The sequence below is a fragment of the Phascolarctos cinereus genome, unplaced genomic scaffold, assembly GCF_003287225.1.
Source record: "Phascolarctos cinereus isolate Bilbo 61053 unplaced genomic scaffold, phaCin_HiC Scaffold_4;HRSCAF=312, whole genome shotgun sequence".
NCBI classification, from domain to species: domain Eukaryota; kingdom Metazoa; phylum Chordata; class Mammalia; order Diprotodontia; family Phascolarctidae; genus Phascolarctos; species Phascolarctos cinereus.
Window position 1 is genome coordinate 135296959 of NW_027555847.1, and position 15822 is coordinate 135312780.

At 45.5% G+C, this 15822-nt stretch overlaps 1 protein-coding gene and 1 pseudogene across 1 annotated transcript; both read right to left on the reverse strand.

Annotated features, from left to right (window-relative positions):
- Nucleotides 1-5341: 5341 nt before the first annotated feature.
- LOC110222002 (hemoglobin subunit alpha) lies at nt 5342-6587 on the reverse strand. Its single transcript, XM_021006797.2, has 3 exons — nt 6449-6587; nt 5927-6131; nt 5342-5615 (listed from the first exon to the last, which is right to left on the reverse strand). Exons 1-3 carry the CDS (start codon nt 6541-6543, stop codon nt 5487-5489), a joined length of 429 nt encoding a protein of 142 aa, XP_020862456.2. The 5' UTR covers nt 6544-6587; the 3' UTR covers nt 5342-5486.
- Nucleotides 6588-12625: 6038 nt separating this feature from the next.
- On the reverse strand, nt 12626-15088 carry LOC110221832 (hemoglobin subunit mu-like; annotated as a pseudogene).
- Nucleotides 15089-15822: the final 734 nt, after the last annotated feature.

Sequence of the window (15822 nt, forward strand, 5' to 3'; positions counted from 1 at the left end):
GAAAGGGGGAGTTGTCATCTGTTTCAATAAGTCATAGAAGCTTTCCTGTTATGTCTTTGATAAAAGCCCTGGAAGGCCACAGTCCTCACTGTTGTTCTTAGCAGGTTAACAAAGAACTGCTTCAGACCCCAGGGCAGGGAATCAACTACGTTTCACTCTTCCCTTTTCCCTCTGACCCTTCCTGGTCGATCTCTCACCTGTTTGCTTCGGTTGCATTGCAATAGCATTCTCTGGAGGACAAGCATCTTCTTCCTCAGAGCCACCAGCTCACTCTCTTCTGCATGAGTCTCAAATCTGTTTTGAAGCTCTAATTGTACAGCTGACCTTGTCATTCCCTCTCACCTCTGGGTAACACTAAGATCCTGACAAGGCTTATCTGCTCTCCTCCCCCTCAACTCCCTTTTCTCCCAATGGAATCTTCAGCTCTGTTTCCTTTAGCAATGCTTTATTCTCTTCAGCAATCTGGAGTTAGTATTTTTTCCTATAGGCAATAGGGAATCACTGGAGTTTATTCAGTGTGGGAGGGATATGGCCAGACCTGGGCTTAAGGAAAATTACTTTGGCAACCTTGTAGAGGATGTATTGGAATGGGGAGAAACTTGAAGCAGGAAATCAATTAGGAGATCATGGCAATAGTTAGTAGGCAAGGTGATGATGGGCTGAGCTAAGGTGGTGACTGTGTGAGGAGTGATAAGAGCTTGCACAGGAGAGATGCCGTGGAGGTAGAAATACCAACATTTGGCATGAGTGAGGAGCTGAGGATAACACTATATTTGCGGACCTGGGAGACTGGAAAGATGGTGTTGTTCTATCTGACTGAAATAGAGATGTTTAGACAAGGAGTGATTTTGGAGGAGAGGAAAGATGATGAGTTTTGTTTTGGGCATGTTGAGTCTGAGAAATTTAAACATTCAGTTTAAAATGTTCAAAAGTCATAATAGATTTGAGAATAGAGCTCAGAAGAGACACTAGGGTTGGCTCTGTGTGGCTGTGAGTCATCTGCATAGAGATTATAATTAAATCCATTGAACTCCAAAGAGCACCAAGTGAGAGAGTGTGGAGGGAGAAGAGAAGAGATGATGGGACAGAATCTTGGAGTACAGGAAGATTTAGGGGTTATGTCTGAGGAGCCCACCAAAGAGGCTGAGGAAAAGTGTTCAGATAGGAAGAAAAAGAGACACAACATCTAGGAGGAGAGGATGGTCAACAGTTTCAAATGCTGCAGAGGTATTGAGAAAGAGGATGGTGAAAATACCATTTGATCTGACAATTAAGAGATCATTGATAACTTTAAGGTGCACACTTTCAATCAAGTGATGAAGTCAGCTTTCAAATTGTAAAGATTTGAGACATGAATGAGAGGAAAGAAGATGGAAGCAATAAAAATAGGCAGCTTTTTTTAGAAGTTTGGTGGAGGATGGGAAGAGAAATATAGGATGTTAGTTTAATGGGCTAGTTGTATCTAGTGAAAGTTTTTTTAAGATGTTCTTAAACTTTGTCATCTTTGTAGGTTACAGGCAAATAAACCAGCAACTAGTTAGAAATTGATGATTAGAAGAAAACAATTGTGGCAATCTGCTAGGAAAGAAAAGATGGGATGGAATCAAGGGCCAACGGAGATAGTTTGGCCATACCCAGAAGAGCCACACCATTGTCAGAGACTGGAGAAAAGGAGGTGAATGTCAGGAATAACAAGGGGTTTGGAGATGATATGATTGGAAGAAGAGGCAACTTCTGGGGAATGTCCTTTATTTTTCAGGTGAGGTCCTCAGCTGAGAAAATGGGGGAAGCAGGAGGTGTAGGAGGCTTGTGGAGAGATTTGGAATAGCCAGCTCCTGTGACACCTCCCATGGGAAGGCTTACTCCTTCTCTTTTTCAAGTTCTCATTGATTCTGACATGAAGTGTCTCCAGGTTCCATGTAAGTAAGGCCCTAGAGAACAGGAACCATTTCTCTTCTGTTATATGTACGTCCCCAGTACCTAGTGCTAGGCTTGGGCAATGATAAGTGATGCTTTTTGAAGGCTTGATCAACTAGGTATTACTATTTAAAGTGCTCTGTAAATATTAAAGGTAATAAAATGGGAATTACTCCCCCACCTGAGCTCCCTGACTTAGCCAAACTGACCTTTTCTCTGCCCCTCACGGTCAGTCAATAAACATTAAATGCCTGTGCACTGTGCTAAGATTTGAGGATACAAACATGAAAAAGACAAATGGTCTCTGCCCTCAGGGAGCTTTCAGTCCAATGAGGGGAAGGCAGCACACAAAACAAAGCTGAAAACTAAGCAAGAAAAAAAGTGAAGACAAGGGGACCCAGCATGGGGACGTGGTGGAAAAATTCCAAGAAATCCAAAAGAGTTCAGAATCCAGTGGGAAATTTGGAGATAATTGGCCTACTTTTGGAGTTCATGACTCTGTCCTCCAGTCAGAAGGGTCATATCACATCACACATGACACTCCATCTCCTGCCTCTGTCCTTTTCATTGGCTGGCCCCCATGCCTGCAATGCCCCCCACCTCTGCCTCATAGAATCCTTCTCCGCTTTGAAGACAAAACTTAGACACCCTCTTCTCCATAAAGTCTTTCCTGATCTCCTTCCCTGATAGCGCCCTCCCTTATGAACCATCTTGTGCTAACTCCTTTGCATTTACTCTCTATATTTATTCTGTACATAGGTATATGTGTGTATATATGCATAGATATCTCTATATTCACATATATGTCTCCTCCAGTAGAATGTAGGCTTCATTTGAATAAAGATTGCTTCATTCATTGCATTTGTATCCCCTGGTGGACCACAGTGCCTGACACATAGTTATTGTTCAGTCATTTTCAGTTGTGTTAACTCTTTGTGACCCCACTTGGGGTTTTCTTGGCAAAGATGCTGGAGTGGTTTGCCATTTCCATCTCTAGCTCATCCTACAGATGAAGAAACAGATGAGGCATATAGGATTAAGTGATTTGCCCAGGATGACATAGCTAGTAAGTATCTGAGGCCAGATTTGAACTCAAGAAGATGAGTCTTCCTGACTCCAGGCCCTGCACTCTATCCATTGTATCACCTAGCTACCTCTTGATACATGTTAGGCGTTTAAAAAGTACTGGTTGAGGTAGAACTCTTAGAGGTAGGGGGTGGAAAGTGGAATGGGTAGAGTTGGAGGCCCATTCTCAGTCCCAGTCCCAGTATCAACCAAGAAACATGACCTGTTCAGTTGATATCAAGCTCTTGGTTCCAACCCATTCCCCAGCTCCCCTACATGCCTTTCCAAACTCAGTCATGAATGCGTGCAGTTCCAAAGCACCAGCAAACTGATTGAATGATTGACTGATACAATACTCATTGTGAGGCTGGATACTTGTGCCACCCACTTGTGTAAGGAAGGATATTACCAACATCCAGAAGCTCTGATCAGCTGTATCCTCCATAAAAAGTCTTTCTCTTTTCTGAATATCTTTCCCCTTTGCTGGCTTTCAATCTTCTTTAGTTGCATGTTTTATGAACAAGAATTGTCTACTTTCATGCCATCCTTGAACTCAAGGTTTCAGCTCATTTGTCCAATCATTCTACTTCACAGGATTGTCCTGAGGAAAAGGACATTGTAAACATTAAGACAGCATATTTAAATCACGTAACCCAGTTAGCCTCAGTTTCCTCATCTTTTAAATAAACTGGAGAAGAAAATGGTGAACCACTCCAGTATCTAAGCATACAGTTTCTAAGGGAACCTCAGATAAGGTCACAAAGAGTCAGACATATCTGAAACAACTAAAGGACAACAAAAATGAAGTTGACAAATGAATATGAGCTCAAAGCTTCCAATAGACTCATTTGAAAGGATCCCATACTTTGTGAAGGGATTAGGGCAGAGATCATTATTCCCATTTTCAGGATGAGGGATCTGGAGCTCAAAGAGGCCAGTTATTAAGGTTAAGTGGAGGAGCTGAATCTGGTAAGCTGATCTTTTGATTCCACATCCATGTGGTTTTCTTGCACTGCCATTATTATACAAGTAAGGGATAGTCACATAGATATGATGTTATTCTAGACTCAATTGTTATTCTAGATCCTACATGGTTAGCTGAAAGAATCCTCAGAATTTAGAACCCTAACTATTAGAGTTGGCGGGGATGTCTGAATATAGAATATGGGAAATCTAGTCAATAGAATGTTAAAGGTGACAAGGGTCTGGAGAGCACAGCCTACCAATGCCGGGGAGGACTTAGAGATCACTCAGTCTAAGTCACTCATGACAGAGAAGGCAAATGAGACCTAGAACAGGGAAGTGATAGAGCATGTAAATGACAGAGCCCAAGCTAGAACTCTTGGAGGTAGGGCATAGAAAGTGGAATGGGTAGAATTGGAGGCCCATTCTCTGTCACAGTTTCAGTATCAACATAGAAATGTGACTTATTCAGTTCATATCAAACTCTTGGCTCTAATCCATTCTCCAGCTCCCTACATGCCCTTCCAAACTCAGTCATGAATGTATGCAATCCCAGAGCACCAGCAAACTTAAACACAAGAAACAAAAGAGGAGGAGGAAAGAGGGGCAGTCGTAATTCCTCTTTTTTTCAGGGAGGGGGGCAAGCAGGGATCTAGGCAAGAGGCTGTCTCTAGGCCCAAGACATCTGAGCCTCCCTTGAAACATCCCTCCCTAAAAATGTCCTGTCTCAGGTTTCCCTATAGAATATCTCAGGGTTGCCAAGGAGAGTCCAGGGTGTACCAAGGCTAGTATCCCCCTCCACCTCCACAACTCCCAGAATGAGCTGAAACTAGGGTTGTGGTAGGCTGGCCTCTCTCACTCCCTGTCTCAAAGAGTAGTTGAAGGAAAACGCCACCTTTCAGTTTATCATCCCCCTTCCAACCTCATCCGATAACACATTCAGGCAACAAGGCCTCCTTGCCAGCATATGTAAATTAAAATATCAGCTAGGCTAAGGTGGAAATACTGCACTTTCTCAGTTCTAGAGAGAGAGCTCCTCCCAAGCCCAGACCGAGTTTTTATTATACTTTGTTTCCCACTTAGAGAGCCCAGCCTTGTCACCCAGAGATTACAGTCAATGTTTGTAACCCAACTGAAAAAACAAAATGGGGCTAGAGTTCGGGTGAGGTTGCTTGTGGGGCTCCAAGAGTACTGGGGGATAGGAGGAGGCTGATCTGAGTCAATCTTCTTTGCCATTTCTACTGCAAGGCTTTCCCTCCCCACCTCCATCCCTTCAGGGTTGTGGAAGAAGCAGTGACTCCCGATGGGGTTTCATGTTCCTCTTAACATCCTCCCCAACCCCCACCTCCACACACACACTGTTGCCGCAGACTCAAAAGACAAAGACACAGTCAAATTGTGGCAGATTCAGACTTTATTCGAAGACTTCCACCTGCTCATGCGGTGTGGGAGGGGTTGGGGACCTGAGGGACCCGCAGCCTGGATGGTGGTGGCAGCAGGGAGGTTGGGGAAGGAGAGTATCCCTGTCCTCCGACATAGACTTAACGGTACTTCGAGGTCAGCACGGTAGACACAGAGGCCAGGAACTTATCCAAGGAGGCATGCACCTCGGGAGTGAATTCCTTGCCGAGGTGAGCGGCCAAAGTCACGAGCACGCAGTGACTCAGGAACTGAGAGAGAAGGGACAGCTCCTGAGACAAACTCCTCCAGCTTTGTGTGTGCACACACTTCTCTCTCCCCACTGCCTCTCCTGCTTCGTTCTCTTACCTGTCCTCTACTCCACCCGCCCACTGCGCCCGCCCTGATCATGCTCAAACCCTACTCTCCTCCGGAGGCCAGTAATCCGCTCCACACGCTAAGTCTTCATTGGAAGAACCATTGCACTCAATGGAGCTGCATTACTGGCTGCAGCGGGTATCCCCAATCGCCAGCCCTGGATCCCTTCGCTTCCCCGGAGCGGGTCCCTGGAGGTCGGGCTCACCTTGAAGTTGACAGGATCCACCCTCAGCTTGTGGGCGTGCAGGTCACTCAGTTTGGACAGGGTCCCGGGCAGATCATCCAGGTGGTCCACAGCCTGGGTCAGGGCATCGCCTATTTTCTGGCCATGAGCCTTGATTTGGGCGGAGTCGTGGGACATGTCGAAGTGGGGGAAGTAGGTCTTGGTGGTGGGGAAAGAGGAGAAGGTCCTGTGGGAAGGAAAGAGGGCTCGTTTGGGACATCGTCCCGAGCACTGTCCACTGGACACTGTGGAGCCAGACCCAGGGCTGAGGACGGAGTGGGATGGGGAAGAGCCAGTACGTGCTAAGGGGAAGGGGAGAGATTGTGCGCTCAGAAGATCCCAGGGGACCCCATGGGCTCAGATCAGGGAAGGGACGTGTTTGGGATTCTGCACCTGGACTGAGATTCTGAATTCTGAAGGGGCATCCCTGGGTCTACGGGACTGGGAATCGGTTAGAGGGAGTGTGGGCGGTGAGGAGGCCGAAAAAGGAAGGGGAACCCTTACCTGTGCAGGGCCTCGGCGGCGTATTCACCGACGTGGCCTCCTATCTTACCCCAGGTAGCCTTCACGTGAGACTTATCAGCCCCAGAGAGCACCATGTTGACTTCTTTCTCGGTTCTGTGCAGGACCAGAAATATGCGGCCCCGAGCCCCACAGTCCTTTTATGGGGTTCCCTGAAAGGGCACGCCCTAGGTAAATCTCCCAGCGGGCGTCGCTCATTGGTTGGCACAGTGCCCGGTTTAGGGTGCCACGGGCCCTGCTGAATTACTGATCCGGGAGGTGGTGAGGCTGTGCACCTCCTGCAGGGGTAGCTGTGCTCTCTCTCAGGATCCCCAACTTTAATAGGGCTCTGGCAGCCTCTGGGGCTGGGCCCTTTCTCCTCCTCAGTCAGGCTGGGCGCATCCCATTTACCAGCAGCCTTCTGTGTCACTCCTTCCCCAACTTTTGGAAAGCAGAGAGGTGCTGTGGAATGACACTGATTAAAATAAAGAGACCTGGGGCCAAATCACCTGGCTCTCTCAATAACTGCTTGTATGACTTAACCACCCTGGATCTCAGTTTCCCCATCTGTAAAATGAGGAGAAGCAGTTGGTGTAGATGACATCCAAGGCCCCTTCTAGCTTTCACTCAGGCTCTCATCCCCCCATCCTATCATGTGCACCCTCCCCCCATTAGAAGTTGTATACCCAGAATCTACAGATTGAAATACTGAGGTGAGAAAGATGGGACCCAGACCACAGCTGCATTTGGATAGGAGAGTCTGTTCTCTGGCCCACATTCACACTTGGGTGTCTGTCTATCTGCACACACCAGCAGCCTGGGAGCCAAATGAAGACAAGTTATGGGCAGCACCTCTGTCCTGAGGTTCAGGAGACTTGGGTCAGTCCCTTTTCTGCCACTGAGTCACTTTGTCACCTGAATAAGATGCCCCTTAGGAATGTGACATTGCTCAAACAGAGTACAGAAGGGAACCATGGACAGGCCAGTCACACACTCTGGCTCACTGACTAGTCTGAATCATCACAGCAGTGGCCCAGGAGGATCCCATTCTCTGGAGCATCTTTAGGAAGCATCCTGGCCAGATTGGTCCTACCTGTGTACCACAGGCTACTGAAAAGGGAACCACCCCTTCTTATGAATGTCATGGTCCAGGGAGCTGTCCTAAGGTCCATAGGGTCATAGATTTGGAGCTGGAAGGGACCTCAGAGGTCATGAGTCCAACCCCTCCCTAGCTTCTCCTCTAACTTTGTGCTTCCAGAAAGAGGGCTACGTCTGAAGGCCTGGCCAGGTACCAGCTGGGAGAGTCCTGTTGGGAACCAGGGGGGAAGTTGCTGTGCTATCAGAACACACTCAGGGCCAGGTGGTATGTAACGCACAGGCAGGCAGTTTGTGTCTCATAACTGGAATCTTTTTCCCTGCCCTGGGCTTTCCATAAATCCCAGCCTGCTTGCCATTTCTTTTCCTATGACCAGGAGTTTCCTTTCCACCCCTTTTCTTCCATTTTCTTTTTTTTGTCATGCAACAAACTAAAAGATTTCAATAACACAAATGACCAAATAGAGATTTGCATATGATATTGTGAACTTCTCTTATCACAGTCTTTTAGAAGACTGTATGCATGCATGTATTATATGTATCAATGTCAAGTGAGCCTGGCTTAGTGAATAGAGCATGAGGCCTCATTATCCAGAGTCCCTGGGTTCATAGCCCCAATTTGATTCCTACTGGTTGTGTGATCTTGGCCTTCATGCCCTAGGCAATCTATAAACTGCAAGGACTATTGAAAGAGGGAATCCTTCATTTAGAGTTCCCTGTACCAATGAAATCACATCCCACTAATCTCTCTCTCTCTCTCCCTCTCTCTCTCTCTCTCTCTCTCTCTCTCTCTCTCTCTCTCTCTCTGTCTTTCTCTCCCCCTCCCCCCACCAGTTTGCTCTGCTTCTGTCTACTTCCAAACTTTTTGTCCTCTTTTGTGAATTTTACAAATGTTTTGTTGGTGATCCTTTTTTCCCCCTTCAGTTTCTGTTACTACCCCATCCCCAAATCCATGCCCTTCAATATAACAAATAGCATTGTTAAAAAACAAACCAACCACATTGATCCTTCCTGAAAATGCATTTTCTGCCCTTATGGTCATGCATCACTCTACTACTAAAAGGCAAGAGGCATGCTTCATTCTCAGTCTCTTGAAATTAAGATTGGTTCCTGCATTGACCACATTTCTAGTATGAGTGTTTACCTCATGAAGGCTATAGTGCTTGCCTGTGGAGATACAAAGGCCCAAATGAAGCAGTTCCTGCCCTCACAGAACTTCTAATCTTTTGTGGAACATCACTAGTTCACAGATAATATAATTCTGGGTAGGAAGTGAGAGGGTCCAAGGAAAGTTAAGGCAGAGTATTTTTAGGAGAATTTGAGGAGGGAGGCAGTTGAAAAGGATCAAGGAAGGCTTCACGGAGGAGTAGGTGTTCAAGCTGAGCCTTGAATGCGGAAAAGATTTCTAAGAAGCAGAAATAAGGAAGGAGAGTATGTCAGAATGATGGAAATTTGGAAAACTGGCTGAAGTTAAGGTTGGCTGGAACACAGGATGTGTGAAGGAGAGCAATGTGAAATGTCTGACAAGTTAGTTAGGAACGAGACTATGTAGGACTTTACATTCCCAGCTAAGAAGTTTATATTTTACCACCAAGGGAAAAAGTAGGTCCTTGAGCAGAGGAGTGAGTGTTCTGTGCCTTAGGAAGATTGTTTTGGCCCCTGTGGGAAGGATTGATGGGAGAGGGCCAGACAAAAGTCAGGGAGATCATTACAATAACCTGGGTAAGGTAATAAGAACTCAAAAATAGAAAATCTGTGTTTGGCAGGCAGTTTTCAAAGGCAGAAACTCAAATTGTCAATAACCATATTTAAAAAATGCTTCCAATTGCTAATAATTAGAGAAATGCAAATTTCTGAGCTCTGAGGTACTACTTCACACCCATCAGATTGGCAAAAATAATGAATGATGAAAACGACAAATGTTAGGGGGGCTGCAGGAAAACAGGTACACTAATATGATGTTGGTGGAGCTGTGAATTGGTCCAGTCACACCAGAATGACAATTCTGTGCATTTCTCAATGGACTGTCACTATAAGCCAGTTCAACCTCTCCACAGAGAGATCCGGTTCCTTCTTCCCAATTCCATACTTCAAATAATGTTAACATGATGTCACCTTCCTGGCTCCTTTGCTCCAGTCTCAAAAGCTGAAGTGGTCATTTCCCCACCCAACATTAGCCCTTGTTCCCATCACCTCCTGTCTTTTTTTGGGAAGCTTGCCCCTTCAATTATCCTCTCTTTCCTTAATTTTCAACCTCTTTTTATCCACTGACTTTTACTGCTTCTACAAGTGTGTCCAAATCTGCCTTATCTTTAAAAGAAACTTTGTAGTGCTTCCTCTCAGATTAGCTCTTCAATTTGCATTGGCACTAGCAGATTGGCTCCACACAGGGTCAGATGCTACTTCAGATTCTAAGGATAACCTTGTGGCTTGGCTCTCCTCTAAAATGGTAGTTTACAAGTTCCAACAGATGTGGTTCCATAACAATCACTCAGTAGACTCAGATTTCAGTGAAGGCATTTATTTAAACGGCATAACAAGAAGAGAAATTATAAAACATCCCTGCTCCGGGATCTGGGGTGGTGCTAGGCACAAACTTAAAGTACAACTATACACAAAGTTCATGTTGGAGTGACATCAGCCACAAACTTAAAGTAAGGAACATGTGTAAAGAGCATGGTTGGTGCAGCTAGGCAGCAAAGTGGATAGAGTGCTAGCCCTGAAGTCAGGAGGACCTGAGTTTAAATCCAATCTCAGACCAAATACTTGACACTTACTGGCTGTGTGACCCTGGGCAAGTCACTTAACCCCAATTGCCTAAAAACAAACAAAAAAGAGCATGGTAACTCACAATTGCAGGGTTTCAATGTCTTTTGTGTCTCAGGAGAGTCCTCAGACACTTAAGTAGCTGTGTGACCTTGGGCAAGTCATTTAACCCTTTTTGCTTCAGTTTCCTTACCTGTAAAATGAGCCAGAGAAGAAAATGGCAATCCACTCCAGTAAAACTCCAAATGGGGTCACCAAGAGTCAGATATGATTGAACAACAACAACCCTTCAGAGATCTTAGTGTCCTACTCCCCTCCACATCACAACTGTCAAGGTTTATGGCATGAACCTGGAAAACAGATGAAGTACAGTGTTTCCATGCCCACCTCTTTTCTGAACTCTCTTCCTCAATTTTATTTCATCCATAGGATCATAGATTTGGAACTGCAAGGGACATTGAAGTTTATCTGAGTCAATCCTATCATCTTACAGATGAAGAAACTGAGACTCAGAGAAGAGCAGTAACTTTCTCAAAGTCATCTAGCTATCAAGCGGCAGGTAAGGGATTCAAACCCAGGGTCTCTGACTCCAAATCCAGCATTCTTTCCACTACTCTGTGCTCTCATTTCCCTCCTCAGTCCCCAGATCTTCCCTGTGCCAAACTGATTGTTCAGATTCAGACCCACCACCCTTCAGGTTTCTTCCACCTCACCTCCAATTCTATTCTTTCCTTCCTGCCTAATCTCTGGATCTCCCACTGATATCCCATCCCAGGACAAAACCAGGCTCTATAACTCAGTTCAGCAAATGTATTTGGAGCAACCAATGTTTACAAGACACTCTGCTTCTGGGCCCTTTGATACCTCTGGTTGGAGACCATATCTACCAGATAGGGTCCTCAGAATGTTCTGGTCTCTTCTACGTCCTCTCCCCTTCCCCTCTGTAGTTCATATCTCCAATTCAATTTTTTTTGTGAACTTCAGCTAAGTGTTAAAAGGGAAGTAATCTAATTAAAAACATTCACAATAAGTTGGACCAACCATAACTCATAGTCATGTTTTCTAATTAAAAGAAAGAATTTCAGAGTTGTGAAATTTGGGGAAATATAGAGAATGGAAGGATTTCACACTATTTTTGGAAAAGCTTTTAGAGGGCTCATGAGTACCCTTTGATAATATTTTGGGGCTCAGCTAAGTGGCACAGTAGATAGAGCACTAGCCCTGGAGTCAGGAGGATCTGAGCTCATATCTGGCCTCAGACACTTACTATCTGTGTGACCCTGAGCAAATCAAGCCCCAATTGCCTCCCCACCCCAAAATAATATTTTTGGTGGTGCTTAAAACTCCTCAATAATTTATTGGAGGGGAATATAGTTAACACTTTAATAACACATTATATTTTGATTGCACTTTGCATTGGAGTATAATAACCTTGTAAAAATAGCAATGACGGGTATTATTATCTTCACTTTACAAATGAGGAAATTGAGATCATGGTGCTAGTTAGTAACAGTTCTGGGATTAGAACCCAGGTTCTAGGCCAGGGATTTTTCCATTCATCTATCCATACCTATTTCTCCATTCACAAAACTAGATGATCTTAGGTACCTTCTAGCTCTAGCATTTTATGGTTTAAGACCTCTTCCAGTTTTGATATTCTGTGGCAATTCTTAGTGCAGTGAGAAAAAGTGGATTTGGAAGCAGGGAACCTAGATTCAGATTCAGTTCTGTGCCACTTTAAAATTCTGGGTCTCAGTTTCCTTATCTTTAAGATGACAGGGCTGGACTAGATGAAATCCTTCCTAGCTTTAAATTTATGATCCTATGATCTGGCTGGCTCCTCTATCTAGAGTCAACTTCTTGACTTTGGGAGAACACTGTGGTCCTTTGGTGTTGAGAATTGGGATCGGGGAAAATAGGGGCTGGAACACAAGGATGGCCAAGAAGAACCCAGTACTCTTTCTTGGGTCTTTCTTCTTTAAAGTGTTCAGTTGCTTCCTGTAAACAAGACAGGTCACCAGTCAGTCAGTCAATAAACATTTAGCACCTACTATATAACAGGCAATTGTGCTAAGGGTCTGAGCCTTCAGCTGGGTCCCTAAGCATAATAGAATTCATTCTCTAAGTCTCCAGGAGATTCTCTGCCCCACTCCTCTGCTAAAAAAAAAGGCAAGGGGTTCTTTGGTTCAGTCCAAGCCCATCTTCTGAGATTGCTCCTATTTCTAGACTGTTTTCTGTACCAATCATTCACCGTCTCCACACAGCCCATCCCACTCAAGACAAGGCAATGATACTTTAGAGAAAACTGAGGATTTTATTTTATTTTGGAGGATGAAAGAAGGCAGAGTTTCTTTTAGGGCAATTCAGGTTTCCCCAGTGATATTTCTCTGTTAGGACCGCAGCCACACTGGTCGGAAACTTGTCCCATGCTGCATGCATCTCTGTAATGCATTCTCTCTGGTGGAATCTAGTCTCACGTGGATACAATGGATCAGAAACTGCAGGGAGGCAGAGAGGAAGGAGGGCAGCATTAAGACTCAGGGACCATTTAGAACCTGTGGCTGTCTCTCTGAATAGTATCCCTTGACAACATCCATCATGATTGGAAAGGCCAATGGAGCCTTCCCCATCATTCCCCATTCAGAGTAAAGCAGATTGGCTAGTAGTTTTAAGGTTCTTTGAGGTAGCCCTACTCCCCAACCCTTAATAGGGTTCGAGGAGGTTGTGTGAGGGCAATGGAGTACAGATGCTCTTGGATATCTACTGAGTGACATTAGGAAGAGCTAATTTCAGGAGGAAAACTTCAGGGATGTCATAATAAGAATTATCCATTACAGTATATAAATAACTTTCCCATCCTTAGTTGATCCTCACAACAGACAGATGGGGAAACTGAATCCCAGATGGCAAAAATGACTTGTTCAAGGTCACAAGGCAAATTATTGGTACAAACTCCTCCTAGGTCTCCTGACCCCAAGGCCAAGACTTTTCCTGCTATCAGTAGCAGTGTGGTAAAGTTGAAAGAACACTGAGTTATGAGTTAAGAGGCCTAGAGTCCTGCCTTTTTTTTTTTTTGGTGTAAATTGAAACCTCCAGATTGAGCCAGTTTATGGCAGAATGCTGGGTTTAAAGTCAGACTGTCCCTGGTTCAAATCCCACTGCTCACACTTAGTAGCCAGGTGATCCTAGACAAGTGTACAGACCTCTATGTGCCTCTGTAAACTAGCTAGAATTTATTTAAAGTCAGAGATGGTGGCTGGCAATCATCTTCCTGGGAGGAGCTTCTACAAAAAGATTTCCCCATACTGAACTCTTAGATGAGTGGATGGATGAATGAGAAAATCTATGTTAAGCTCTTTGTAAGCCACTATATTAATGTTAATTTTAATTACTACCATGTACTGTTATGGATAGCTTCCATATAATTATGGAGAAGCAGCACTGCGTAGTGGATTCTAGTCTCACCTGTGACACATACTGGCTGACCTCGGGCAAGTCACTCAACCCTTGATTGCTTTAGGGGCAACTATCTTAAGACATGGAGGGCAGCTAGGTGGTTCAGTGGATAGAGCACTGGGCTTGGAATGGGGAAGACTCATCTTCATTAAGTTCAAACCCAGGTCTCAGACACCCCAGAGCTGTGTGACCCTAGGCAAGTCATAACCCGGTTTGCCTCAAAAAAAGAGAGAAGGTGATGGTCTTTCATTGGTGGCAAGGGTTCCCTTATCAATGAGATTCCTAGTTACAGTGTCTATCCTATGCATGGGCTCATAGATAAATAAGTGTGTGAGTAGATGGAATGGGACAATTGGGTGTCAGGGTGGCTGGTGAGCTGGTAATGTTTGCATGGATGGACGGACGATAGAGCTCTTAGGCTCACTCGGGAATTGGTCTGTTCCACCCTTAGAACTTAGGAGTGCAGATCAGCTAGACCACCTAAGGAAGCCCGCAGGTAGCACACGTGACCCACCGCCCCGCCCACGGCCATCAATATCTGTTTTCAATGGTTCTGCATCTGAACTCGTTCCAGGCCAGGGATCAAGTGCGGGAAAGTAGCTCTTGGTGCTGAGATGTACGGTGAACAGCCTGCGTGGTAGAGGAAAGGGAGGAATGTGAGCAGAAGAAGGGTGGGCGCCGACCAGTCTCCCCACGATTTTCTTTCTACTCCCCCTGGCTTGGTCTCCTCTAGAGGTCAGACTCTGCCCCTCTCGGAACGCCTGTCCCCAGCGTCCTTCCTTAAAGTTAGCTGCTTTAACTTGGCTCATTTTAAACCTTTCCCAGGGGCAACTCCCCTTTCTTCATTCCCCCCGATGCGCATCCCTTTAGCTCTGGTTAGCCGCATCCTCCCCATCAGTCTGGAGACCTTGGACTTCTTTTTCATCTCTCTTCTCTTCTCTTGGGTACTCCTCCCTCCCCCAGCCATTGGACTCTGTCACTTTAGGGCCATTCCCTTCCTTCCTGAGCCCGAATCTTTTCCAGCCCCTCATTCAGTCCCTGAGAGAGCTCTCCCTGGCAGTCACCCCTGGAGCTGTCCCCCCATCTCCAAACCAAGATCACCTGGGGCACTAGCCCGGTGCTCCTAGGCCCCTCCCTCTCATCCCCTGGGCTAGAGGACGGCGGTCTTCGCGCCCTCCCTCGCCCCTCTCCCCGTCCCACCCTACTCCCTCCCCCACGCCTGTCGGAGCATCACTTCTACAACAACTCCGTCCCGTAGACGGCCTCACGGCCAGCTATGACGTTACAAATCTGGACGATGTGGCCCCTTTCCTCGGCGCTGAACATGGCTTCGAACCCGCGCCCACGGCGATCGCTATCAGAGCCCTTTTTGTATCACCGCGCCAAGCTTGGCTTGCCTATCTCTTCTCTCCCGCCCAGCTAATGCATTTCTGGACTCCAGAGAACCCACTTTCTTCCTGTTGTGATTCCGGAGGGAACCGTTTAGTTCCTTACTAAAGCAACAGTGACCCCCAGTTAATTGGACATTCTATGCTCCAGGGAAATGAATAAATGAATGAATGATCGAACTGATAAATCACTGTATAAATTAGTGAAGGAACGAATTAGAGAATAGATGAACATGAAATGGGCCCTACTATTGGGAGCCTCCAATAAAAAGTAGGAGAGGTACTGGCTACTCTTTCCTTGGAATGATGGCCTTAAGTCTCTTGACTGTTTTGAGCCACAGTTTCTCCATCTATAAAACGAGAGGGTTGCACTAGATGGATTCTAAGGCCCTTTCACTTCTAACATTCTGGGCTCTCAAATCCCTTATAGTGCTGAAATTCTTTAACAATTCTGATAATATATTTAATATTATATATACATAAATATGTATATATGTATTATGTATGGATGGATATATCACATATCTAGTATAGTGACTCTTTAGTGACTAGAGGGCTGCCCTCGGTGTTTGGAATATGCTTCCTCTGACATGTGCTGACTGGGTCAACATGCTGTGATTTGACTTCTCAGTGCCCCAGACAATTCTGTAATAAAGAGTTGCAAAGCAGTTG